Here is a 26628-nt window from a genome sequence, read left to right as displayed (position 1 = left end):
TTACGATCAACTGCGCACATGGAAGCACTTAATCATCAACGTAGACACTACAGACAAATGAGGAAACCGCGCAGTATAAACACGAAGGTACCTAGTATCACATCAAACACACATCTGGGTACGGCATGCCCACATAGTCCGGCAGCCGATCCGGTTGGTCTAGGAACGGACCGGCAGAATGGTAGGGCAACATGCCGGATTCATACTAGCGCAAACAACGCGCGCTCTGTTGTCACTCACAGGCGAGTGCAGGGAATCACCGCACTTGTCGTCAACTTTCACTCCACCGTAGCCTCGGCAGTTGCACTATGCTGGTGAGCAGGCCTCGAAAATACTCCATACCACGCGACTTCCCCCCTCATTGTGCGCGCACCGGCCCCCATGGCGACAGACACCGCTCCTGCTTCGAGTGCTGAGGCCTCGCAAACAGACGAACTCGACTCCACACCCTCCACCCCCACGCTGGCACCCACACACGAAAACTACATGGCGCACGATATCTCGGAGGCCGACGATGTCAGGGCTTTTGATCAGCCCGACGCTGACCTGCCGCCCTTACCAACCGAGGAAGACGACAGCATCATACATCATGTTATCGAGGAGGAAGACGCGCATAATGACGAGAGTGTCTTTGAGGATCGCGAGATGAAGCGCCAATTGATGGACATCGAATCGAGCTTTATCCCAGAGGCGCCTATCCAGGTCGAAGCACCTCAAGGACAGTCCGGCGTAGACGATACCTACTTATTCGGGGGCTCACCAGGAAATTCTCAACAATCAGCTCGACCTCTGCGTGACGACGCAGATATGCAGCGAGTAATGAACAACCTAGAAGAATTGCTAAAGCCAAAGAAGAAGCCCAAGAAGCTTGAAGTACGCAGTGGAAACACACCGACCAAGTCGCAATCCAGGAATACTCTTCATAGCAACTCTTCATCCTTTTCTGAGGCTCCCACGCCCGCGGATGCCTACAAGACACCTGCCGCGAGACGCTTGGACTTTGGGGCCGACGACTCGATGGATACGAGCACCGCAACATCAGAGGTTGGTCCTTCCTCGCCCGCCGCGGAAGCCGCGCAACGAAGTCAATCGCGCGCTTCAGCAAGCCAGACCACGGAACAATCGGAGGGGGAGGAAGAGGACAGCTCGCGTCGAGAGGAACAGGCTGCTCCAGGCGCCCAGCAGAAAGAAGTGGACGTGCGACGGCCCACATCCAGTGCCTCGACAGTAAAAGCTCCCGACTTCTCTCTAGTTGAAGAGGGCTCCTCCCTTACGAATGAGAACGAATCCAGCGTAGATAGCATAGCTATGCCTCCACCACCAGTTCCTGCGACCGCGCAAAAGATCAGTAAGCGACCGAGCTACCTGCAGCATCGCCATTCGAGCCAACGATCATCCGTGTCTTCATTCACTAACCGGTCTGATGCGTCTGGAGATGGCGGAAGCACAGCGAGTCTTGGTGCAGACTATGCCTTGCAAACTGGTGGCGCAATCCCTCGCTCAAGTGGACCACGAGGGATGAGCCTTGGGCTATCAAGATTGCCGAGCTTAGGTAGCATAGCCTCGTCAATGTCGGGATACAGCGATACCAACCCCTGGGAGAAGGGCCGGAGTATCAGTACTAACTCTCTCTCTGCTTTTCTCCAGCCGGATAATAGTCTGGGTCGTTTAGATGAGGAAGTCCCTAATAGCGCAACTCCACCCGAGACACCTCGCGCTCCCAGCGTGCAGCCTGCTGCCCCCACAGACACCGTTATCGCCAGGCATGTTCAAGACATACAGGTACCGGATTCTATTGCACGCGATTTCCGGGCTAAGCACTCGCGGTCGCCAGACAAACGGCACATAGCCACTCCCTTCACTCGGAGCAAACACAACCTTACACTGAAGGAACAGAACAGCAAGATTGATAAGCTCAGCAAAGAAAACTTTGATCTCAAACTCAAGATTCATTTCCTCGACCAAGCGCTTCAGAATCGATCTGACGAGGGAGTCAAGGAGATGATCTCAAAGAACGTCCAACTGCAAACCGATCTTGCGACAGAGAAGAAGGAAAGTCAGTCAATGCGCAAGAAGATTCGTGATCTAGAGCGAAGACTCAAGGCTCAGGAGGAAGGTAACACTAGTTCCAGGGATCTTGGCAGCGGCTCGGAGGACGGGAGAAGTGTTCAGTCGTCTAGGCAAGCTGAGTTAGAAGAGGAAATCGAGTTTCTACGAGAGCGCCTAGAATCTACAGAGATCACTGTGGACCAGTGGCAGCAGGAGGCACTTCAGAAAGAAGCAGACAACCGACGCATGGCTGATTACATCAAGACAATGCGAGAGAAGAGCTCTGGTGAAGACTCCGCTGGTTTTGACGAGGCCATCAACATGTGGAAAGAGGATTTCGAGGAGGAACGCGCAAGGCGTGAGCAAGTCGAGAGTCGCTGTCAGCAAGCAGAGACTGAAAGCGAAAGACTTCGAGAAGAGGTCGAACGCTTGAAAGAGCAGAACCAACAGATGCATCACTCGACGACGAACCATCACTTCAACAAAACTTTGAACAACTCACGGCGCATCCAGCAATCTTTTGCTGCTCGTTCAAACTCTGGCTCTGATGGCAACGAGAATACTGCGCCAATCTCTCTTGGCGGCACAAGCAGCACCTTGGTGGAACACCTACAGAGCGACAATGAGAAATTGCAACGAGACCTTCACGCACAAGCCTCTATGCTCACATCAAGGAATCGAGAAAATCTCCGTCTTAGGGAAGAGAACGAAGGCTTGAAACTCACAATTCGAAGAGGAGATGCAGGATCGACGGCCGGCGATAGTATTCTGGAGCGCTCCATCTCCCGCAACCACATGAGGTCTGTTTCAAGAGCAAGCGGCGGGACGCGTTTGACCCAGCAAAGCGATCCTGATCGAGAGGACTTCGAAAGCAAACATGCTGCTCTTCGAGATGAGCTATCTCAGCTCAAGCTTTCCTACAAAGAGCTTGACGACCAGCTTAACGGTCATCTCGACATGCTTGAGACTACTGAGAACAAGGTCAAGGAGCTAGAGCGGGAGATCGAAGCACAGACAGAAGATCTCCAAGCACTAGCAAGTGAGCGCGACGAGGCACTCGAGCTGCTACAAGATAAAGAGCAGGAATGTGAGGAGCTAAGGCAGGAAGCGCTGGATACAGTTCAAAGGCTAGAGATTGATCTTGAACAGAAGCAAGCGGAACGTGATCGTCTTTACAATGATCTCGAAAACACCACTGAAGACTTCCACGCCCTACAGCAAGAAATGAAGAATGTCAGCGAGAGCCTTTTACAGCTCGAGGACGACCGGGACGCAAGCCTACGCAAGATTCAGAACCTTGAAGCTGAGCTCGGAGACGCAAATGAAGAGTTGAACAGGCAAGACAAGCTTCTTAGTGAGGAGAGGTCGAAGAATGAGCGATTGGACGTTCAACTTGAGTCTTGTCAGGGTGAGATTGACTTCCTGAGAGAAGAGCAAGAAGGCGACAAGATCAAGATTGGCGAGTTAGAGTCAGCCCTGAACCACACTCAAGTCACGTTGCAGGAGGCGAGAGAACGTTCCCGAGATCTCGAGGAGCGCATGGCTGAGGAAAGGCAACAACGCGATGTTTTGGAGACTCAAGAGAAGCAAGAGGTGGAGAAGATCATCACCGACCTGAACGGTCAATTGACAAAGCTCAAGGAGGACAGCAGGAAGCTACGAAAGAACCTGTCAAGCAAAGAAGTTGAGGCATCCACCTGGAAGCAGCGCCATGACGAACTGGAGCACACTCTTCGTGAGTCCCTGGGAAACCTCAACGGTACGAGGTCAAGCCTCTTCAAGGTAAGCGAAACTGACAATAGCGGCTGGACATACACTAACCCTAAATTTCCAGGACATTGCAAAGCTTCAACGAGACCTCCAAGCGACTATGCAAGAGCTCGAAGTTGTCAAAGCCGATCTTGCAGAAAAGGACCGTTTGTTGCGTGCCCGCGACACCCTCCTGGAGAGCGCCGGTTTGGAAAGCCGCCGTCTTTCAGAGATGCTCGAACGTGAACGCCAAGCCCGCCGACAAGACCAAACCACATTCGAGAACGCCAAACGCGGTCACCAATCCACTGCCAGGGCGATTCAGCAACACGAATCAAGAGTCCTGGAACTGGAGACTCTTCGTAGCCAGGATCGCCAGAAACTTCACAGTCTAGAGAAACAATACAAAGAGCAGCTGCTCGAGCGAAACAATCTGCTATACGCCCTGTGGAACCGACTATCCACCCTTTGTGGTGCAGAGTGGTCCCGCAACAACGCTCTCATCAACGGAGAACTTACTTCGATGGAGCTCATTTCTAGGAACGTTCAAGGCTTCAACAAGAACATCATTCTTGCGGTCAGGACTGTGGAGAGTGTCATTGGTGCTTTCAAGCAAAGAATTCGCAATATAGAGAACAACCTCGTCCGCGACTACCAGACTCTTGAGCATAGCCTAGATGCACGCTCCAAGCGACTTGACCAGCTTGAGAAGCTTGTCATGGCTCAACGACAGTCGATTGGAAGACCTAGCACTGTTCGTGGAGGTATTGTTGATCTTAACACCGCAGAATTAAACAAACTGCGTACTGAAAACAAAACATTACGATCCGAGGTCCAAACCCTCCGCGCCATCACGACCACGACGCAGTCTGGCAACGATGTTATTGTTAGCCGCTCGCCATCACGTGCTGCGTCGCCAGTCTCTTCCAAGCGTGCCAGTATGGCGCAAACGCTGTTGCGGGCTCACTCCGCTTCTGTAGTCGAGAATTATTCTACTTCATCGACGCCTACGCCAGGCCACCCTTATCCTGCCGCTGGGCCGCTTCAACCAAGTGAGCAGAAGTGGATACATCGACTCAAGGAACTTGAACGGCGGTTGAAGGCTGAGCGTGAAGCGCGACTCCTTGATCGAAGCGGCGCCCGGAAGAGGCTAGAGCAAAAAGTGGAAGAAAATGCAGACTTGAGGGCTGCGCTCGAAAAAGAGCGGGATCGAAGGGATGAAGATGATGCCGAAACTATCCAAAGAAGTGCGTCTGCGGGCGGCAGTCGCATCGGCGGCAGTGGACGTGCCAGTGTGGTTGGCAGTGTGAGACACACTAATGGCAGTGGCAAGGAGAGGGGAGAGGATATGTATTAGTACGTTTCCTGTGTTGAGTGTTTCTGTTCTTGTATCAACCGTTTTTCTTCCTGATAGACGTTTCAGAGATCCGCGTTCGTCTCTTCGTCTATCTTTTCTTACGAAATAATGTGTAACGAGCTTGCTTGGTTGGCGCATGTAGGCACTGTGGGTACATTTCTGGAGGATCAGCATTGCATACCAACTATTAGAGGAGTGGGCGTACAGCATGTTTTTAATCAATGGTATTTCTTTGCAATTCCTGATCGATAGTGGATTTTTACGAGTACCCCTTATAACAATTGAGATCTTCGACTTCACAGGCTTGATGCGATACGCCAACATAGCTCCACGTATGGGGAACAGGTTCGTTCAATAGCAGAGGATAGGGCTTTACCTCAAATATACAATCGACCATATCTCACTGTCCTTTGATATCACGAAGCATCGCTACGGCATGTGGCACACATGACAGACATTCTACTTACCGTTCACGACTCTCTCACCGCCCCGCTACCCAACACCTGAACTACATTGTAAGGCAGCACCCACATATGCTTATGTTGGCAACGCTCCAGCTACTACTAGTATGTCTTCAACCACTTGAGCTGTTCTCTCACCTCCACCATTGTTGCGTACGATACATGCGATGTTGAGACGATCTTTACAAGATTGTAACCATGGCCATGAATGTTACTTACGCTCACGAGACCGCTCGGCAGCGCTTATCTACAAGCCGTACCAGTCGCCGATCTCTAGCTTCACCTTACCCATCCCCAACACCACAGCCAGCGAGACCTACCCAATCGCAGGACCCGCCTATCTGCGAAGTTTTCGCTACTCTGCTGTTCGATCGTCAGAGAGCCTACCAAAGTAGATTATGTGCTCCGCCCGCACCACTCCTAGCACCAGTTACTCGAGCAGAAATGACTGCTAAGCAAACACCAACTAAGAACGCTAGAAAGGCCACTACAGACACACTAAAGAAGCGCGCTGTGCCTGTACGCCCAACACGAGCAACAGCAAAACGTCAGAAGACCGAACCAAACAGCAAGCAGAAGCTTGTTTATGAGGGGAACATGGGCAACGGCATAACAACTGCATCAATAACGAAGCCCAACAAAGACACAGAGATTATAACAATATCCGATAGCGAAGATGACAAGCTCCTTCCTGTGCGAAAGGGCAGGTTTAGTGCGCCGAAGATAAACATCCATGAAGATGAGGATGATGTTAAGCCTAGTATTGCCTCTTTCACACCGAACCCGGAATCCAACGATAAGCAAGAAAACGAGCAGCTGCGCAAAGAGCTCGATGCTGCTAGATTGGAGCTCGATAAGACAAAGAAACTTCACGAAAAAGACAAAGACGACAGTGAGTTAATACGGGTTCAATCTAGCAACGCTACAAAACAGGCCACAGAGAGACTACAAGAAGAACTCGAAACTGAAAGAAGTAATTCGAGGGCTGTTACAAGGGATAGGGATCAGCAGCGCATCGAAATCGACAACATTAGGGCAAGGAACGATCAGCTAGCAACAGAGTTGCAAGAAGAGAGACGTTTGAGAGAGGCAGAGAGACGGGAGCACGAAAATATAATGGAAGATGTCATGAAGGCTAAGGAATCAACCTCGGATGCGGCAAAAGACCTCCTCATCACTGAAAACGGACGACTTAGAACGGAAAACGAGACCCTTCGAGCCGCCGCCACTGGACCACCGCCTATGCTACAACCCGCGTTCCCATCTGCTCCGCCCTCCATATTTACACCCCCATCATCCCAACTATCACAATCATCGTCATACCCCTCCATCTTCACCTCACAAGCAGTGTCTCCTGCCCCTTCATCCCCAACCCCGTTCGCGCCAGCCGTTCCTACCCAGGAACGCAAAGAAGAGAATGTCCGAAAAGTCTACCTTAGGGTCAAGAACCAGTTCGATAATCTTCAATTGGCAGCTAGCAATCTGATAAAATGCACCCGAGGGATGGAGTTGAGCAATTTCGGGCAATTTGGAAAGTATCTGCGGCAGTTGAAAACGGTCCTGGAGGAGGATGCGAAGTGAGTTGAGCGGATGATAGAGATATGGGAGAATGACTAGGACGAAAGTGTGGGCGCTCTCATAGTCGATGGAGACATTTCTATTGGGTGCTTTGAATACGGAGGCTTTGCTGCGCAGCGTCAAGCATGTTTGTTTTCCGGGACAGGAAAAGTCAACTGCTTGGGTGCATATGGGATCAGTGCCTTACGTACACATCTCCTCATCACATGCTCATTAAAGTGAGTCATGGCATAAAAGCAAGATGGCGTGTTCAATCTAGGAGCTTGAATAGACGCATTTGCATCCCCATAATGAGTAATGCCAACATCCAACTGAAGCAGTTGTGTGATGGGAGCTCAAAAGCCATAATGGACAGTGACGTTGACGTTATCGACGATACACCGCCATCCTGGGTACTATTCAAGAAGTTAGCTGTAATGTCAAAACCATATTCGTGGTCTTGACCGTACCTTGGCCCTCGCCCACACCAACACCCGATCTCCCTGTCTCAACGCATTCAAGAAGCCTTCTCCACTACCTGCGCCTTCATTCCCCTCGTTCACTTCACTCAAGCCATGCTCTTCCCAAGCAACATGGTACTCCTGCCCCGAAGCCATGACGCGATTGCCCTGCAAATACCACGCATAGTCCCCCTCACCTCCCTGCGGTCCCTGCAACGCGCTCTCTGGCCTCTTGACGAGCGACCAGCCACGACCAACCATATTAGTATGGTAATCCATTGGGCTGCTCAGCCAAGTATTGACCAACCGCGGAGTAGGAAGTCGACTGTTGATGTTGGAAGCATCTCGCAGGATAGATACTTCAAGCCATGAAGACGTCGAGAAAGTGCCTTGTGTGTCTTCGCTTGTCCATCCTTGGTCTCTGCTCATCACATCAAAGGTAATGCGCTTGATCTTTACTGTTTCGCCACCAAGATGTATCCTTTCTACGACAGATGCAGAGAAGATTTCGGCTTCGAGACACAATGCTGCTGCGGATGAGCTGTTGGCGCTAGCGCTGGCGTTGGCATGGACTTCGCGCCCATTCTGAGAGAATTCAGCAATAGGCCAATATTGTGCATGCTCCAGGATGCTGAGTACTAGCTCAGTGGGCAGTTTGAGTGTCTTGAGGAGGGCGCGGGCGTGACAGACGTCAGCGTAGGTTGGTGTGAAAGGGCCAGTTGGCTCAGTTGTGCCGGACAGCCAGTCCACGCTCGGGAGTAGTTGCCGAATGCTGCTTAAAAAACTCATCGCTTTGAAGAATCGACAACTGTCAGTTTCAGTGTGGTCATGAGAAGGTGATGAAATGTCCAGAAGTGTGAACCTGCGCACGGTTGGGGGAGTCGCATTGCGCTAGCAGGGGTCGCCGATGAAGGGCAAGAAGTGGCGAGATGGTATCGGTTTAGTCTGCCTTGGTATCCTGTCAAGAACAGTACTTTCCACACTTTAGAGTGTGCACCACAGGAATTCCAAGCATGGAAATGGAACATCATACTTTATGCACCTGTCACTTGCGAAGAGACTTTCAAGAATCCATTTTTGCAATCGCTCGAGTTAGCTCGAACAGCATCTGTTTTTCGCCTCAAACCTCCGTCGTCGATCGTACAGCTGTAAACCAGCATGAAACATTGTGGTAGCTACCAGATATTGGCGCCTCAAAACCCAAACTTGCTCTTCATAGCGCCCATGACGAGCCCTCTCTTCTGCTTTCCAACAAACTTGTTGACATCGTTTGCCCAACCTGCACTGTTCTGCGAAAGATTATCCATGCTATCTCCAACAATGTTGAGTTTCTCCGTGCGTTCATTGAGCTGGCGACTCGCCCAGGCACCCCAGCCTTCTTGAGTTGGGGTCCCCGGTTGAGTGGGGTAGGATTGGTACCCTGCGGCAGAAGAACTGGCAGCGGACGGGTTGGCGCGACGGCGTTCTTGCTCAGCCTCTGCGCGTTGTTGCGCCATCTGACGATTCGACAAAGGTCGATCAGGACCACCGACTAAGGCATGTTAGTCGATACTTGAGAGTGACTGGCGAGATGACTTACTGAGTAGATCCATGTCAGCTGGTGTGACGTACTGTGTGCCGGAGATCCATTGGATATTGCTGATAGTCGGTCGTGGCGGGATCAACAGCTCTGGGTTGAGCAGGACGTCTTTAGCGCGTTCACTAGAAGATATCAGTATAAGTATCGCTAGTTAAGAGAGGACTCGACTCACTATTGGAGTCCGGTTCCGAAAACGTTAACTAGAGCCATCTCTGCGGGACCTTTCCAACCGAAGATGTCACCAGTACTTGTGATGACTGCCTCGGAGAAGCGCCGTACGTCTAGCAGCTCACTGAGATTGATGGACACGATCTCCTTCAATGCAGGTAGTGAATAAGCTCTCGCACACCCATCACCATACAAGCCAAGCAGCGCATATCCTTTGTCCTCGTATCTAACCACAGTCGCCGCATCGCACAGGAACTGGTCAAAGGTTTTGTGCGCTCCCTTACTGGTGGCAGGGCGGAACAACCTCGCTCCCGATGCTGTTGTGGTTAGAAGCACACCGCCAATCTTGGAACCATTCCGAAGTCCAGCAACGGCAGACTGCGAAGCATAAGCTGGTCGACCAGTTTCGGCATGCATGGGACAAATGCTGATGACTTTGTCGTCTAATGAGCACACGCCCACAGACTTCACTGAGTATCGGCCACTTGATTCTGGCAGTAGCTTGAAGGTTGCAAGGTGACCAAGGTTGGTGCCCACATGAAGCAAAATGCTGGAGTAGTCTTCATCTTCGAGCGTCATTACACTGAACTCAATAGAGGTCGGCCACTCTGCTTTAGGAGTCGCCTGAGTCGAACTCCGTCGAAAGCTGGCGCGCTTGTCTGGTTTGATGAATTCTTGTATCGATGCTCTGTAGATGATTGCCGGTCCTCGCAAATCGATGATGGCCAGACTGCCGCCTTCAAAGCCCGCAGCAACGAAGCCAACGTCAGAATGTTTCAAGGCGGTGACTGGTCCGTTGCCCTCGTCAAGCAAGGTAAAGGGCAAAAGTCCCTCTTTGAGAGCCGCTTCACTCCTTTCTGAGATATCTGTGAGCGCTTGAGCTTTGTTTTCACCTGGTGGGTATTCCTGCCCAGCATGCTTGTTGACACCCCATCGGAACACAACTACTTCACCACTCTTCAGTCCTACAGACAATTCAGATGCCGCACCTGCGAATGAGGTGTGTGTGACGTTGACATGCTCTGGTCGGCCGACTGCTCGAGCAACGTCTACCTGTAGCAAGGCAGCGTTCTCAATCTCATCGGCATGGCCTGCATCCCACAATCTAATTGTGCCGTCTGCATGAGCTGTCTGTACTATGTTGCGGTGTTCGAATCGCTTGAGAGGATGTACAGCCTCGGCACCACCGATTAGAAACTGTGGACCGTGTTGCCGCTTCTCGGTCATGCCGAGCCATCGTGTGCGGTCTACCGGTGCCAGGTTCGCGTAGTTGATGTACGGATGTACAAGTGTCATGGAGAGATGCAGCTGGTTAGTGGGTGTGATGGGCATTCCGCTTGGGAACGATAAGGTGATCAACTCTCCAGAAGCAAGTAAAGCGATAATCGCAATTGGATCGTGACAGCCAGCATAGTGAGGGGAGGTCCGTGGAATGAGAAATAGATCGACCACTTCAGTTCCGGGTGGGCATGGAAGTATTCTTTGCCTTTTAGGGTTCTCGAAGTGATCCGACAGTACTTGCCAGGACGCGGTAGCATAAACAGGTGTCCGGCCCAACTCGAATAAAGTCAGACTTTTGGCTGAGATGTTGGATGGCTGTCCACCGGCGACAAGTATAGCGGTATCATCTGGATCCTGATTTGCACACCAAGCGATCTTGAAGATGGGTGACTTGAGCGCATATGACCCGTCGACAGCACCTGGACTGAAGCTCCCTTGGCCTGGCTTGTCCACGTTTGTGTCGGTCAATGTCCTCGCCTGCACAATGCGGCCGTCCTTGGAGTCCCAAATAACAACACTGCTGTCTTCATGCCCGGTCAGAACAAAGGTGCCAGTGGGATGCCAGACAGCCTGTGTCAAGGGAGGTTCGCGGTCCATATGGATGGAGGCGGGATCGGAATCGCCTCCAGGAGCTCCCTTAGGAACCAGGTAGTGGAAGAAATGCAAGGCCTTGTTCTGCTTGAACGAGTAGATGACGGCGCCAGAGTTGTATCCAATCAGGAGGGAGCCGATGTCTCGCGGGTGGAGCGATAGTGTGACGACGGAGACGAGGCGTGCACGAGGAAACTTCTCTCTCCACAAATTGGGTATCTTGAAGGGCGTAAGAGCCTCCCTGGCCAGATCATAGGCGTACACATCGCCCTGCTGTGTGCCCAGAAGCGCATAGTCGATGGTCGGGTCGCAGTGGAGGGCCGTGATTTTGGCGGGCGGAGAATGGGCGTTGAGCAGCTTCTTGGTCTCGAGCGAGAAGACGGACAAGTCGTTCTTGGAGTCTACACACAGCAACTTCTCGGCGCAGAACTGCAGGATTTTGACTGAGGCGCTGCGCGTGGGCAGCGACAACACAACCTCGACTCTCTTCTGGCCAAAGACGTAGATTTGGCCAGGGCCAAACTTGCTCTCACTGGTGCCGACGGCTATGAGAGACTGGACAGGGTCGTATGCGACCTGGGTGACTTTGGAGTTGATGCCATAGTTGCGGATCTTCACGTGCTGTTAGCTCTTGCGCCTGTAGGGCTGTTGGCGAGGGCGGGAACGGCGGGGTGAGGGCAGCGAGCGCGTACATGGTCGAGCACAAACAGATCAGGACTTAGGCCTTGGGAAAGGTCGTTGCTGACACCGGCCTGCTTTCCGCGCAAGAGGTGAGCCATGGCGGTGTGTGTATTTCATACCTCTGCTCCCAAAGCCAGCGATGAGGATTGCGATCTGCGACTGACTGACGGACCGCCCAGCTGCTTCGCCGGCAAGAACGCGTTGCGCGACGTCATTTCGGCAACTTTAAGCGGAATGCAGGGTCCACGCCACGTCACAGCCACAGCTAGCAGTCATGTCATGGGTGATGCTCGTAGCAGTCTGGTCAAATGAGATTAACGTCGGTCACAATAAATATGCTACTTTAGTCAATACAAGGCGCCTGTTCGAGCCCTGACACCGCGTCATTATCGCCAAGTACACTGACTACACCAACTAAACCACACGCTGGCAATGATAATCCCCCCCGCTTGTTGCTAGAGTTTCCGAAACGCCACAAGTTGATCTATGGTATCCAGAACACCATGTGAATTCACACTTACTCATCAAAACACTTTACGTGGACATGGACGCCCCATTAGCGCCATACATGGAGCCGTTGGGAGGTTGCGGCGTCCCTGACCCTTGCCTACTACTACTGAAACTGTTCTGTGCTGCAAGCCGGGCCTGTGCTTGCTGGGCTTGTTGCCTCTCAAGCATCATTTGCTGCGGATTGCTGGCTACGCCATTATAGGGGCCAGCGGCAGCAGGCGTCTGCGGAGCACCGTATTGCGATGGACCGTAGTAGGTGCTGCGCATTTGCCCTCCAGACACCGGCGTGCCGTATGTTGGCCGTGTACCATAAGCTGATGGCGTAGGTGGTGCGCCCTTCATAGGCGAAACATTACGTGGCGGCGGTGCTTGTGAGCCATTGTACAGAGGTGCCGCATTTTGTGACCGAGGATAGAAGTTGCCCTGATTCTGCTGTGCGGCATATCGATTTTGACCCTGTGCTGGTGTCGAGTTGTAGTACTGCGAGCCCGTGGCGCCACTGTAGCCACTTGGCTGTGCAGAGCGTTGCGGAAAGTACTGCCCAGAAGGTGTGGTTCCATAACTTGGTCGCGGCGTCTGTTGGCTGTACGATGGGGTTGCCGAATACCCTGATCGAGCATTCGGGGCATATGGCGCACCACCTGGTTGGAATGTTTGCGCGGCACCCGACGGCGAGCGTTGTAGATGCATTGAGGATGATCGATGGAGAGACTGCGGTTGCGTATACACTGGACGAGCGCCGGACTGAGGCACTGACTGTCCTGGACGGCTGTACTGATGGCTAGCCGCGGGATAATGCGCATTGGTTCCAGAGCCTGTTCGAGCCAAAGTAGCTGGCGTTGCAGTAGTCATTCCTGGTGTCTTTGCCAGTTTAGACAGTTGGTCCTCCTCCAAAACCCCCTTGTACTCTTTGGCATCGAACAGAATGGTTCGACTGATGTTGAGTTCGTCCATCTGGTCTCCGTTGAGTTTGGCGACAGCATACGGCGGAAGCTGTGAGATCAACAGGGTAAGCTGGGACTTGAGAATCTGATACACATCAAACTCTTCAGACGAAGGTGTTGATGGGCTGCCGGCCAAAGTCGCAAGGGAGGCGTTCTGCACGACAGGTGTGCGTGGGTTGGTTGTAAGGGAGAGGTTTCGTATCCTTTGATAAGATGCAAGTGTCTCCAAGAGTTCGGAAATTTCCTTGAGCACCTCGTCTGTGTCTTTCTCCTCTTCAGTCTTCTCCTCCATACCAGGCAATTCATCTCCTTCGATTGGCGTGAAATTCTCCACAGCCTCCTTGAACAGTTCGTCCTCATCGGTTGTTCCGTTTGCAAGGGCCCGCTTAGCCTCCTCAGGATCGAGCAGAGCAGGATCGATTGGGAACATGTCGTTGAAGCGCTTCTCACCAACCCTCTGCCACCATACCATGTTCTTGGTCTCTTCCGGGATAATGGCGGAGCTGTCATCTCGCGTCGGAGCAAAGCTCGAGTAGGCACTGCGGAACAAGGCGTCTTCTTTGGCCTGTTGGACTGCAACCAGGATTGCCTCAGACGGTGGCTGTTGCGCTTCACCCATGCTCAATGCCCGCTGTCTGCTCTTTTGCTTTGCCGTTGGTGAGGTCTGGTCCTTGGGCATATCCACCCCGCCATACCCAAGCCAAAAGCCCGAAGATAGATTTTGGTGCGCGTACGATTGCGACCCCTTGCGACGGGGTTTGGGCGCTTCTTGGTGCGCGAAGGTGATGGTACTGTTGCCTTTGCTCGTTGTCGGTCGAGCAGACTTGGGAGGGCTGATCTGTGGCAGGTGGGGAGGTGCGCGAAAGACCTCTCCAATGGTCGCAATCTTCTTTTTGTTGTCCGGATTGGGGAGAGGATATACTTCGGTGGTCGAGATAAGGTTGGGCAGATTCGTCTCGCGAAGAGGTAGAGTCACCTTGACGGCGGTATCGAGTGTAGATATTCCATCGGTGGGTGGTATCTTCTGGGGCTGCTGCAAGCTAGAGAAGAGCTGCTTCGGCGGTGCGCTTCCGTACAGCGTAAGAACGGTCCTACTCTGAGGCACCTCGGCATCCTGCTCTTCCTCCTTGATTGGCACAGGGGTACCATCCTCTGTCGAGACGTGGGCATCCGCGTCGCCGTTGACGCCCTCTGCTGGGCCATGTGCCTTGCGCGCATCTTCCCTGGCAACCAAGTTCTTCAGTATGGTTTGGAAAGCAAGCACTTTGCCCTGAAGCGCAGTATCCTCGGGTGATATTGGCGCAGTTGACGAGTCGCTTGGGCCGTTGGCTGCCAGGATTTCGGCGGCAGCACTCTCGACATCCTTCTCTAATGCGTGCAAAGATTGGTATGAGCCGTCTTGAATCAAGTTGGTGATGGTCGCAGGGCCGCTCGGTGGGGTCAGCTTGGTGCGCTTCGAGTCGGCTTCTCCGGAGGCAGATCGCGTTATCGACGAGGTGATGGGGTGTGACAGAATCGAGGGCTTTGTATCGTAGCTATTCAGTGTCAACATGCGAACGCAGACGGTTCCTCGAGCCCAAAACGCGTAGGCGCGGAACAATGTTTGCATGTGTCATACCTCTTGAGGACTGCCAGTATGTCTCCTAGTACGGCCTGGAGAGAGCGTGTGTTGGCGGGTGCGCTCTCTCCCTGCGCAGGCGTGGATGCGCCGTTGGCAGCAGTCCCATGAGGCTCTCCGAGTTTGCGTTTTGCGGCAGAGGGCGAGTTGGGCGCGGGCGGCAGCGACGGCGGGGTGAGGGTGCCGTTGGCGGCGGCCATGGTGACTTTTGGGGGGCTGTTGGCGATGCGCGAGTGATGCCGTGGGATGCAACGCGCTCAGGGCGGCCGGAGTCGTTCTTAGTCTGTCTCCTTCACAGCATTCCCTCCCCGCGATATCGGAAGGCGCGATGGTGGAATTGGCAGAAGCGCGTAATCGGACCCAAGACTGCTCCTGTTGACGCGCAAATATTTCCCCAGAGGTTGGGTCGTGCTGTTGGAAGTTGTCCAAAGTTGACTTAGTCTGGTCGAAGTGCGTGCAGCGAGCGATGAATGGAACGCGAAGTGCCAAGACAGCCTTGGAACGCCGTATAGTACCACAAGAAACACCGCCTAGCGAGCTGCGACGATTGCCGTGCTTCCTCGACAGCTGTAATGACCTTGGTATCACAATTTGCTATTTCACAGGTATCCGCTCTTCACAGTCCTATTCGCTGTCTCTGGTAACCATGTTCAAGACGTGGTTTGCGACTGTAGCATAGCACGCTAGTGACGATGGAGCATAAACTACCCACGATTTTCTTACTGCCCTCGGCAAGCCATCGCAATTGCCCTTCCCACGCGTCTGTCCACGTTCGTTGCGTCAGATGAATGCCCCCAATACTCTCCCTGGCAGCTCCAGGTAACACGTACTGCTTCGGTCGTCGTGTGACGCGCCTAGTACCTTACTGGGTATGCTCGCTGCTGCTTCAAGGCTGATGTATACTGACTTACTTGCAAGTGTTTTTGTAGCCCTGTTACCCATCACCAAAAGCGAGATACATCCGTATTTTCGACATGCAGTCTCCAGGCTCCTTGGGTGCTTCTGCTCTCCCATCGCCCCACGACTCTCACCCCCCGCCACGGCATAGCCTTCCGTCGCCATGACGAGCCTCAACGGCCTCCAAGGCGCTACTCCGTACACACTTCCAAGGATGACACCTTCTCTAAGGTGGAGGAAACCGAAGGGCGTCCCACATTTCGACCGCAACTGTCCCGCGCCGTCAGGAAGGCCCTGCGCCCAACTAGGCCTGCAATAGTCCTTGCCTCCATAAACGGTCCAGCCAGAGACCTTTATGTTACCCCATCTGGTGGGACTGATCTGTCCTATACTGCGCCGCGACGTCCTTCGCGAAAACCCAAGCCGAAGACTGGATTTTGTCGCAGCACTCTTCTGCTTGATGAACCCGTCTCGCTCTATTCAATCCTTGCCCGGTTTCTCCAACATCACACAGCGACACCAGCAGCCAAGTCGGACTTTTACTATACTCCGCTGGAAATGGAGCTGCTACAAAACCAAGGCTACACCACGGAAAGCGTAGAGCGATGGGCTTCTTGTCTCGTGGCGCCGCGATCGATTGAAGCCGCAAGGGTTTTCGAACAGGGGGTTGAGATGCCGCCTCTGTTCTTACTCTTATTGTTCCTACGTCGAAAGCACATCAAGGCACCTGCCCTTGACACCATCATGAGGCACCTTGTTCATGTTGCGTATTCAGAGTCGATAAGCTGGTCCCAACTTAAAATCATTACGGTTCGTTTACTCCACCATGTGCGAGAACACCGGCCTGAGTCAATGTCATGGGTCGCCTCCTTTTTCGCCGCCGAAGCAAGCCGCCTACATGATAATACACCTGGAGCTGATCCTCTGCCACCAAATACACTTTCAGACTTGACTGAGTTTTGCAACAAACTCCTTAAGCTGATATCACTGCCGACACCTTCTCGACCTGTAGTGACCGCTGTCCACCAAGAAAAAGCCCAGTTCCAGATCCTTCAATACATGGCCAATAGGTCGCCTGCAGTAGCAGTAACGCGACTCGGCTTCCTATCCGTAGCGCTCAATCAGCTGGCTCATGCCAAGACACCACAAGAAAGAGAATGGGCTGAGCTTAAAGGGTCTGCCTGGCCTCCGTGGAAGGAGAATCGTACAGCAATGGATGAGGACAAAGGCTACGAGTTCGGTGCTTCCCGAGCTTCCCAGCTTCTGCACCGTATGCACGAAGCTGGATACAGCGGCGGGTTGTGGGAAGACATAGTGCAAGTCTATGCTGGTTGGGACAAAGACTCCAGTCCAACGATACAAACTCGGACGGTTTTACCTCTTTCCTCCTTTCAATACCGCAAGGCTAATGGACTTCGTGCTCTACTCTGGGCTGGCCGCATACGAGCGACACGCACGCGCAGGGAAGCCTGGGCATGCTTCCTCTCACAAGAGCTATCTGGAGGACGTGCTCATTCCGCAATATATCTCGCAATGTTCGAAAAGTTGCATTACGGTACAGCAGAAAGATTGACACACCCAGAGTTCTCATCTGACGCAGGTGGCACTCCAGAAGAAGGCCCCACCTACTTGTTACCCGGAGATATGAAAGAAGTCTTGCCAGACCCGCTCTCCACGTTACACCACGTTTACATCAGTGAGCCCGTTCCCGGGTATAGAGAGCTATTTCAACGGATGCAGACCACTCAGCTCAAGCCTGATAATCATCTCCTCGTCTTCCTAATAGAGACGTGTCCCGACTTCGATATGGGCCTAGAATTACTGGCCATGGCTAAGGATAGGGGCAATGGCATAATAGGCCGAATTCTTGATGGAACTCACGATCAAGATCTGCCATACCAGCCAATCTTAGGTTATTTTATCAAGGCGATTATCGTATTCTTATGTCGTTATGGACGTGTCGAACAGTCACTGCCCAAGGAAGTCCATTTTCTACGGCCGGAACAGCATGCCAATCAGCTCAGGTCGAACCGCAACTACCTGGTCGAATACGCGTACATGGTTCTTAGACATTATCGGCCGCTTTACCGACCAGCTTGGGCTGCTATGATAGAGAAGCTAGCATGGCACATCAACCAAAATGGGGAAATTGGAATTACTCAGTATAAACGTATTTGCGACATCCTTGAGCAGATGGAGCAGCTGCATCTCAATGTCGACGACGAAATCTTTCTCCAATTCTGTGTTGCGACTCGGTACACTGCTCAGACCGCCCAACAAGGCTTCGCGTCCATTGAGGATACGCGACATGTCCTTTCCACCAGTTCCCATCGCCTCCGAACGCTCTTTAATAGCTTGGTCGGTATTAATGCCGACGTGCAGTCACCTTCAAGTCACCAGACTGGTAGTAACGTCGTTCCGCTACATATTCCAGGACCTGCAGAACTACATGCTTACGTACGAGCACTAACTGCTCTCCGGGATTATGAAGGTCTCTATTCCTTCACCACCTGGCTCACCAAACACCATGTCGAAGTGACGGCGCGCGCAAAAGCTCAGCACTCAGGCAGAGACATTCTCTTCAAGATACTTGTGGCATTGCGATTAGCTATCGATGGTGGGGCTCTTGAGCCAGAAGCTGCCTACCTATCTGGCGCACCAGAAGACATAGCACTTCTCATCAAGACACAAATCGAGAGTGTTGAACAGTGGGGTGGTTGGCCTGAACGAGAATACGTTGATATGTATATCAATGGGCATTTAAAATCGGAACCACCTCTCGTTGGAGGACGCTAGACGGATGTATCATATGGGTGGGTTCCCTCTTTTGCTCGCGTTTGACACCCTTTTTTCGTGTAAATATATGAGTACAAGCAATAAAGCCATCTCAAACGACTGTTCTGAAAACTATTGGGTAGTTTTCCCTTCCATCCACGCTGTCACCTCTGCGAAATTCTCTAGCCACTCTAACTCCGCGTCGCCACGCGGAAGAACAGGTAATGCTACAGGTGCCCTTTTTGGAAATTCCGCTTGGTAAGGTTGAATTAGAACCTTGAAATTGAGCCCATGCAAGCTTAGGTGCTGCTGTTTCAGCGTCTCATACAGGCGTGTCACTGCCATCACCTCTCTTTCTGCATTGTCTCGCGCCCAAGATGGGGCATTCGCAACAACAGCACAACATTTGTCCACAATGTCCGCGGGCGCAACCTGTATATCTGTAGCGTCCGTAATATGCTCTTGGAACATCTCTACTTGACTTTCATACGGCACCAGGGCCGGCCATGCGAAGCGGACAACGCACCCCTCGGTATTTTTCCACCTCGTATTCTTCGCCTTCCTAACCAGCTTCCTCGCACAGCGACGTATATCAGTGGGAACATGTTGCGTGTTGAGGTTATCAGGTGCACGAACCCTAAGGTCAAACGGCTCCTTCAGACGAGTTGGATAGGTTTCGTAGATATCTGCCAAACGGTAGAGCTCGGCTGCCATCGTTTCTGCCCTGAGCAATCGGAATTGTTGGTACATGTCGATGAATGTTGCTAGATCGTCGACACTGAACGGCAGATCCTTCGAGAGGTATGCGTACCTATGGCAAACCGCGTCTTTTATACCTAGCTTGGGGACCTTGGAGAAGATGGCTTTGGCTTGCAGGGACAATCGTGGGAGCCATGGTTTGATGAAGCGTGCGTAGTGTTCGTGGAACGCAGACCACGTTCTGTCCATGACGATGGAGTTAAGTTCCGCGAGGAAAGTTCTTGCGAGTTGGTGTTCAGCAAACCTGGACCGGTTTTGAATATCTGCTGGTAACCATCCGCATGCAGTCGCCTTCCAGTCTTCATTGCGGAAAAACAGAAAAGCTAGGCTGCGTTCGAATATGTATGGTATTTCATCCTTGGTCTTGGGTTGGATGAAGCACAAACGCCTTACGCTGTCTGAGATGGAGAGCAGTTTTTGCCATGTGCTTCTGTCTTCAGCACGGAAGTGATCGCCCCAAGCTGAGATGCTGTTTTCGAGGGACCAAGTGAGACGGGGACCAGCGCATGAGGACAGGCGGATTAATTGCGAGAACTCAAGATCGTTCAGTATGTCTCCGTGGAGCTCACAAGGGAGCTTTTCGAGATCCTGCGCGATGCGCTGGAACCTTTTAGTTGCTAGCATAGGTTTTTTATTTTCCTTTGGTGCTTGATTGGTTTTGGTCTGGGGCAGGCACAGGACTAGACCGGAGGTTGTGAATCTTCCAAGTGTGTGGCTTGTTTGTTAAGGTGTGAATAGTTATGATTGAAAGGTACTTCTATTCGTTCTCTGTGTTATGAGAATACAACCATCTACGCTTGCCATTCGTCAAATGTTGCTGCCTGGCGTCCAAGGGTCGAGTCATGAAAAGGGCGCCGGTAGCGTCAGGTACGCCGCCCTTAACCAAGGTCCACTATCAGCAACTACCTCGAATCACCTTGTGAGCACCCAATTTTTGAGACACTCTTAGAACCGAAAGGAAGCTTGTGGTATACCTGATGCGCTATGGCAAAATCCAATTTCTTGCTATTCCCTCAAATGTGTCGGTCCGTCAGAATGTAACGCGAACTTTTTGACATACCTGCACTCGTGGCCTACCTGAATAGTTACACTGCTCCAGTGTCGAGGAAACAAGATACATCTCAACTTTCCGTATCAAGAGTACTGTCTGCTACCATGACACACTTCTCACCGTTATTAGCAGCGCATTGCGCAGCCACCGCTACACCACAAGAGATATCCAATTGGCTACGAGATGATGAAGCGCTCATCAGCGCTCAAGGGAATTGCAGCTGGCTAGCTTACTATCTACCGGAATACGAAACTGAAAGAGGGTTAGCTATTGCGACATGTCTTACACCGTCGCCCGCTTTGGGTCACGACATCAAAAAACTCATCTACAAAAATGTTCTGAGCAGGATCCGCCGGCATCTGAAGAGAGGTGGATCGAACACAACGCCGGACGGAACTATCCACGAAATTGGAATCGCCGAGCAGGCAATACCTCATTCGGAACTCTCGACTACCTTGAGAGTTATTGCGCATCTACAAGAGGCCGCTATAATCCAGCGAGACACCACAGCTAGCACTATCATGGCTTGGTTGGAGGAGCGAGTTGCTCTCAGTCGACACACCATCTCAGAGTCTGCTCCACACGAGGCGGAGATTCCAAGACCACCACCCACGCCACGCAAACGTTTGTGTTACATCTGTCGTATGGCTATGACCACTTCATACCCTCCTCAGCCAGCCATGTGCATACCCTGCGGTTCCTTCAACCACTCTTCTTCCATGCTTTCGACCCCATCAAAGCTGATCTTGCCACATACCTTCACCGCGCTCGTAACAGGAGCGAGAGTCAATCTTGGCTACCACACGGCATTGCGTCTTCTGCGTTGCGGTGCCCGAGTAATCGCTACAACACGGTATCCGCTTGATGCTATATCGCGGTATATCGAAGAGCCCGACTCGCATGTATGGAAGAATAGATTGAAAGTAATAGGTGCAGATTTCAGGTGTGCGAAGGACGCGCACGATTTGGTGCATGAAACGAAACAATGTCTGAAGCAATGGGCTCATGGAGGGGACGTGAGATTGTCCGCATTGATCAATAACGCAGCGCAGACACTTACAGACAGCGTGAAAAGAGAAGAACATGCCATAGAGCGAGAGAAAGCTTTGGGTAAACGTTTAGTACACCGGGAACTATTGATTGAAGGGAGTTACACAACCAGAGTGCGAGGACGAGAACTACCAATGAGACTGCTAAACGCTGGGTCGACTAGTGTGCCTCCAGAGAGCTCTCTGGAAGAACAAACAGGCGCTGTAGGCTCGGTAGACATACTCGATACGTCTTACAAAACAACCACACAAGTAGAGCCCTACACCAAGTCCTCCTGGGTGCAATCTATATCTGAGATACCATACGAAGACGTTGGTTCCGCTCTCTCAGTCAACACGTTCGTCCCATTCATCCTTTGCAGGGAACTCCTTCCTCTTATGGGCTGCAGCAGTATTGAAAAACCTACCAAGCCTCAAGGCTACATAATCAACGTCTCTTCCCGCGAAGGCATATTCGAGTCTCACACCTCTTCATCTGCAAAACGAGGCAAACACGTCCACACCAACATGTCCAAAGCGGCACTCAACATGCTTACCGAGACAGAAGCAGAGCCTGCTTGGCGTAAGAAGCGTATCGCCATGAACACAGTGGATCCGGGATATATGAGTGCGGCGCCTGAGTATGAAGATGCTTTCGAGGGTATGAGGCCGATTGGCTGGGAAGACGGGGCTGGGAGGGTGTTGTGGCCGATTGCTGTGGCGGAGATGGGAGAGAGAGTTGTTTGGGGAAGGTTTTTGAAGCACTATGGAGTTGTGGAGGGGGAGGCGGGTAGGGGGTGATGGAGGAAAGGGTCCAGCAGTACTATCCAGCAGACCTGTTCTGTAGCGTCTTGTTGCATATCTGTATGTATCCTTGTATCGTAAGGCAAGAGGGTATCGAAGTCTTGGTACAGTAATGACAAAGATCACGAGGCATGGCTGCCGTGTCTAAACGGCTAGTGTCCGGAGTAATATAACGGGCCAGACGCGTGACGCGGTAAGGGAAGGGTCAGGGTTTAGCTTAAACAGCTCTGCCGAAGCCAGCCCCGCCGAAACGTCAAACTGCAATCGAGCGTCTCTCCAGTCTCCAGCACGCCGCTCCGTCAGTTCACTCTGGCGCTGGTAAACGGCCGAGTCGCATTCGCACGCCAATTCTACATACGTGTGTGTAACTACATTACCTAACAGTACACTCTGTTCACTTGGCTAGGCAGCCGTATCGTGGGGCCGTACAAGTACAGCGCCGACAGTTAGCAAAGCACTGGACAGACACACGACTATCCACCGCTCGACGAGTCGAAACCCAAACATCCACCATGGCATCCTTTTTCGAACAGCTATGGGAGTCCATCTTCATTGCGGGGCCGACGCCCACGCTCCTTATCGCAACAAACGCCTCGTTCGCCGCGCTCCAGGTCCTTTTGTTCGTCATGCTCATTGCGACGTACAGCATACACTTTGTTATTCTCTCGATTCTTTGTGGAGGGCTTTGGTGGTCAATCAACTGGTTTGCGACGGAGCTTCGCGCTGCCCAAGCCAAGGAGGAGGAGGCAAAGCGCATCCGGGAAGCCAGAAGGGGCGGCAAAGAGAAGGGTGACGTAGGCGACGACGGAGAGGGAATGGACACAGGCGACGACACCGAGGTCGACACCGAGGTCGAGCAGAAGCAGACCCTCAAGCCCAAACCCAACCCGCCGCGTGCGCCACGCCCGGAAACGCAGAGTACCGTATTCGTTGAGAAGCCTGACGGAAGTGAATCAGACAGTCCAACACAGCTCTCGGCTTCTGCGGGTCGTGGAGGCCCTACTGCTGCTAGCACTACGGGGGCGACGACGAGTCTTGCGGCACCTGTAGAGGATGCGCTGAAGCGAAGGAAGGGCATGGGAGAATCAACCGGCGACATATCAACCGACAGCGAGTGGGACAAGCTGTCGGAGGACTCTGAGGATAAATGAAAGGTACCATGATCTTGTTAGACGCTATTCAACACTGTTGCGTATATTTGGAAACTAGACGCGATTAGACTCTGTGGACCTGTACATCCATGTCCTTACACGTGAACACGCGCTGCCGCCTTTGTTACCCTGCATATGGGTTATCGCTGCCAACAAATTCCTGGTACCATGTCGCCATGGTTTCCACCAGCACCCTCTGCCCTTTGTGCCTTTCCACTTGATGTTCGTTCCCTGTGCTTGATGCCCAACCATGTCATGACGGACTGGCCGTGCTTGCCACGCGCCGCACCAGGGCCCTGGATGCCCCGCCTTGATGCAGCATTCACCCATCACAGTGCCACAGACTTGATTGACTTGATGCAGCGCTCGAGATAATCCTCACATGTCGCTGATGAGGACGCGTAACCTTTACCCGCACCGGTAGCGGTCCTGCTTGTCGATAAGTTGTTGCCTTGAGGCTCAATTCGCGAATACCCAGTTGCTTGTACCTCGTGCCCACCCCGCCACATCCACAACACTCGCCCTCATGGCTACCATCAACACCCCCGTGAGCCTTCCTGAGGTGACGGAACAAGCCGGGAACTACACATACAATGCGCACATTCCGTTGGCGAATTGGCTGCGCACAGCCAGTACTATGCAAAAAGAGGCCCAAGTCTATGAAGCAGAGGGCAACGACGCGCAGACCTATCTCCTCCTGTACCGACACGCCGATCTCATCCTTCAAAAGCTACAGGGCCATCCGGATAGAAACAAACCGGAGAACCGGAAAGCGCTGAATGCTGCAACGGCAGCCGTCAGTCGAGATCTGAAGAAGCTCGAGGAGATTGCGCCGCGCATCAAGAAGAGACATGATGAACATGAAGAAAGGAGACGGAGACAGAAGGAAGCTCTAAGGTCGTTGGAAGGAAATGGCGTCGGAGCGCTTCCCCAGGAGCTGGACGGGCTGGCCATTCAAGACCGAGGGTCCAAGAGAAGGTCATTCGATTCCAGACCCACAATCGATGCACGCTCTGTGGAAAACCAATCACTGGCCGCAAGACTGGCGCAGAGGGAAGTTCGGAGGAGAGACACCATTAGAAGAGGTGTGCGACAGTATGGCGTGTCGGAAGAAGAGGAGCAGGCACGTCGAAGTGGAGGCACATGGGACAGCTGGCAGAACCAGCTCACCCAGCCAGCGGGCGACGGAGATGATATCTCGAACCAACTGCAAGAAGTTGCAAGGCTCCAGCAGAACGGCCATAGAACATCATACTCCTCGGTGCGCCCCATGCAACAGTTTTGTGGTTCCTGTACTGACAAATCCAGCGTCCTACGTCTCAGACCGCGTCTCCATATCACTACCCTACCGTTCCATACAAGACCGCTCAAGACAGATGGTCAGACTCACAGTCGCGCGACGCAGCACCTGCGCGACCTCCGAAAGAGCAGATATACAGACAATCCGGAACACCGTCAGCGCCACCACCCTTGCCGCCCAAGTCGCCAGCTTCTACGTACGATGCGCGATTCGGCCACTCGCGGCCTCCGCCTGTCCCAGGCAAGATCTCGGAAGGCGCGCCACCTCTACCAAGCAAGATACCCGACCAAAGACCGTTGACTCCTTCAGCCGAACTCGACGAGTTTACATTCAAGCCTTCTGCATTCCTCGAGAATGGCGACCCCCTTCGTCCTGTCTTCCTCCCCTCCCAATTGCGCAATCAGTTCCTGGCTGTTGCTTCGTCCAACACACGTCTCAACTTGGAAACATGCGGTATGTTGGGTGGAATATTGAAGTCTAACGCCCTCTTCATTACACGGCTTATCATTCCCGAGCAAACAAGTACAAGCGACACATGCGAGACGTTGAATGAAGAGGAGCTATTCGACTACTGCGACAAAGAGGAGCTCATGGTTCTTGGCTGGATCCATACACACCCAACGCAAACCTGCTTTATGAGCAGCAGAGACTTACATACGCACGTCGGATACCAGGTCATGATGCCGGAAAGCATCGCAATCGTTTGCGCACCGACAAAACAGCCTAGGTATGCTGATATCCTCACGACCGCGTTCGAGACACTGACCATATTACAGTTGGGGATGCTTCCGCCTGACTGACCCCCCAGGCAAACAAGCCATTCTCAATTGCAGCCGACCTGGTATCTTCCATCCTCATGATGTCGATAACATCTACACGGAAGCCTTGAAACCAGGCCACGTAGTTGAGCTGACCGATGCGCCGTTGGAGATTGTTGATATGAGGCCTAAGAAGAACTTTTAAAGACTGCCTTCTCTACACTTTGAGGACGATATGACCGCAAGACCAATACCCAACCCATGGAGATTATCCATCACGAAGGAACAAACCTTACCGCATAGCGAGGAGTTTTTGTGCATTTGGGATTCTATGAATCTGCTGGTGTGTTTCAATAGGATTAAATGTGGCATGCCTAAAGACCAGCATACGAAATCAGTATTGCCCGAGTATCATTGTCCTTTGGCGAAAACCAGCATTTACGGAGTAAATGTGTCGAGTATAGTTCGAGCATCTATCACCACCGTCTCTTTCTCGTTTTGGGCGACACAATATCCCGGTTTTTCCCTGTGTCCCCATGCCCGTTGTCCGCACTGTATACTTGCCATCCGATAGGTCAATTGGGCGAGTAGCTGAACACCTTCATCACCTCGTTCCAAAACATAGATCATCAGTCATCGACCGATTGCAAAAACATGAAAGAGCAAGATCACTTCACATTGATCGTCGGTACTGTTGATGGCATGTTACGTCGATACTTATGTGCTACGCTGATCTTAACAATCTTCCCAAACTCGATATAAAGAAGCAACAAACAGCTCACTTGGCACTGCACCGGCAGGTTCCGTTTATCTTTAGATGAGTATGGGGGATGAGATTGCTTTTCTTTCCTAGCCCACGTGCGAAAAGAAAAACCTGTTCACGCATACCACTACGTTGGTATCGAACATCGAACCCGACATTGAACCCGACATTGAACCGAGCCCTACCACCCCTTCCTGCCAAGAAAACACATCTACATCGCAGATAAAACAGTTCACGATCGTCGACGTCATCGCACGAAGGCGTTAAACAAATCATCTTGATTCCACCTACCCCCTTAGTCGGCTGCTGCTATCGGATAAGACCCGTGCCGGTATC

General features: G+C 52.4%; 10 protein-coding genes across 10 annotated transcripts; 6 read left to right on the top strand and 4 right to left on the bottom strand.

The window, feature by feature from the left end:
- Positions 1-381: 381 nt before the first annotated feature.
- On the top strand, positions 382-5155 carry AA0111_g285 (Anucleate primary sterigmata protein B; the record flags this gene model as incomplete). Its single annotated transcript, XM_028648666.1, has 2 exons — positions 382-3831; positions 3884-5155. The coding sequence occupies 2 exons, from the start codon at positions 382-384 to the stop codon at positions 5153-5155; spliced, it is 4722 nt and encodes a 1573-aa protein (XP_028511996.1).
- Positions 5156-6060: 905 nt separating this feature from the next.
- AA0111_g284 (hypothetical protein) lies at positions 6061-7197 on the top strand (the record flags this gene model as incomplete). Its single annotated transcript, XM_028648655.1, has 1 exon — positions 6061-7197. One exon carries the CDS (start codon positions 6061-6063, stop codon positions 7195-7197), a length of 1137 nt encoding a protein of 378 aa, XP_028512211.1.
- A 332-nt stretch (positions 7198-7529) lies between these two features.
- Positions 7530-8423, bottom strand: AA0111_g283 (hypothetical protein; the record flags this gene model as incomplete). Its single annotated transcript, XM_028648644.1, has 2 exons — positions 7530-7589; positions 7644-8423. The coding sequence occupies 2 exons, from the start codon at positions 8421-8423 to the stop codon at positions 7530-7532; spliced, it is 840 nt and encodes a 279-aa protein (XP_028512206.1).
- Positions 8424-8827: 404 nt separating this feature from the next.
- AA0111_g282 (Lethal(2) giant larvae) lies at positions 8828-12032 on the bottom strand (the record flags this gene model as incomplete). Its single annotated transcript, XM_028648633.1, has 4 exons — positions 8828-9165; positions 9214-9335; positions 9386-11865; positions 11946-12032. The coding sequence occupies 4 exons, from the start codon at positions 12030-12032 to the stop codon at positions 8828-8830; spliced, it is 3027 nt and encodes a 1008-aa protein (XP_028512207.1).
- A 436-nt stretch (positions 12033-12468) lies between these two features.
- On the bottom strand, positions 12469-15206 carry AA0111_g281 (hypothetical protein; the record flags this gene model as incomplete). The annotated part of the gene is made up of 2 exons (XM_028648622.1): positions 12469-14923; positions 15007-15206. The coding sequence occupies 2 exons, from the start codon at positions 15204-15206 to the stop codon at positions 12469-12471; spliced, it is 2655 nt and encodes an 884-aa protein (XP_028511990.1).
- A 1549-nt stretch (positions 15207-16755) lies between these two features.
- On the top strand, positions 16756-18699 carry AA0111_g280 (hypothetical protein; the record flags this gene model as incomplete). Its single annotated transcript, XM_028648611.1, has 1 exon — positions 16756-18699. One exon carries the CDS (start codon positions 16756-16758, stop codon positions 18697-18699), a length of 1944 nt encoding a protein of 647 aa, XP_028512208.1.
- A 111-nt stretch (positions 18700-18810) lies between these two features.
- AA0111_g279 (hypothetical protein) lies at positions 18811-20061 on the bottom strand (the record flags this gene model as incomplete). The annotated part of the gene is made up of 1 exon (XM_028648599.1): positions 18811-20061. One exon carries the CDS (start codon positions 20059-20061, stop codon positions 18811-18813), a length of 1251 nt encoding a protein of 416 aa, XP_028511835.1.
- Positions 20062-20592: 531 nt separating this feature from the next.
- AA0111_g278 (hypothetical protein) lies at positions 20593-22317 on the top strand (the record flags this gene model as incomplete). Its single annotated transcript, XM_028648588.1, has 1 exon — positions 20593-22317. The coding sequence occupies one exon, from the start codon at positions 20593-20595 to the stop codon at positions 22315-22317; it is 1725 nt and encodes a 574-aa protein (XP_028511664.1).
- Positions 22318-22832: 515 nt separating this feature from the next.
- AA0111_g277 (hypothetical protein) lies at positions 22833-23471 on the top strand (the record flags this gene model as incomplete). The annotated part of the gene is made up of 1 exon (XM_028648577.1): positions 22833-23471. The coding sequence occupies one exon, from the start codon at positions 22833-22835 to the stop codon at positions 23469-23471; it is 639 nt and encodes a 212-aa protein (XP_028511661.1).
- Positions 23472-23997: 526 nt separating this feature from the next.
- Positions 23998-25734, top strand: AA0111_g276 (hypothetical protein; the record flags this gene model as incomplete). Its single annotated transcript, XM_028648566.1, has 3 exons — positions 23998-24732; positions 24780-25498; positions 25548-25734. The coding sequence occupies 3 exons, from the start codon at positions 23998-24000 to the stop codon at positions 25732-25734; spliced, it is 1641 nt and encodes a 546-aa protein (XP_028511660.1).
- Positions 25735-26628: the final 894 nt, after the last annotated feature.

Source organism: Alternaria arborescens, assembly GCF_004154835.1.
Source record: "Alternaria arborescens strain FERA 675 chromosome Unknown contig_1, whole genome shotgun sequence".
Taxonomy (NCBI): Eukaryota; Fungi; Ascomycota; class Dothideomycetes; order Pleosporales; family Pleosporaceae; genus Alternaria; species Alternaria arborescens.
The sequence above is the reverse complement of the archived record's forward strand: the minus strand, read 5'-3'. Positions and strand labels throughout refer to the sequence as shown.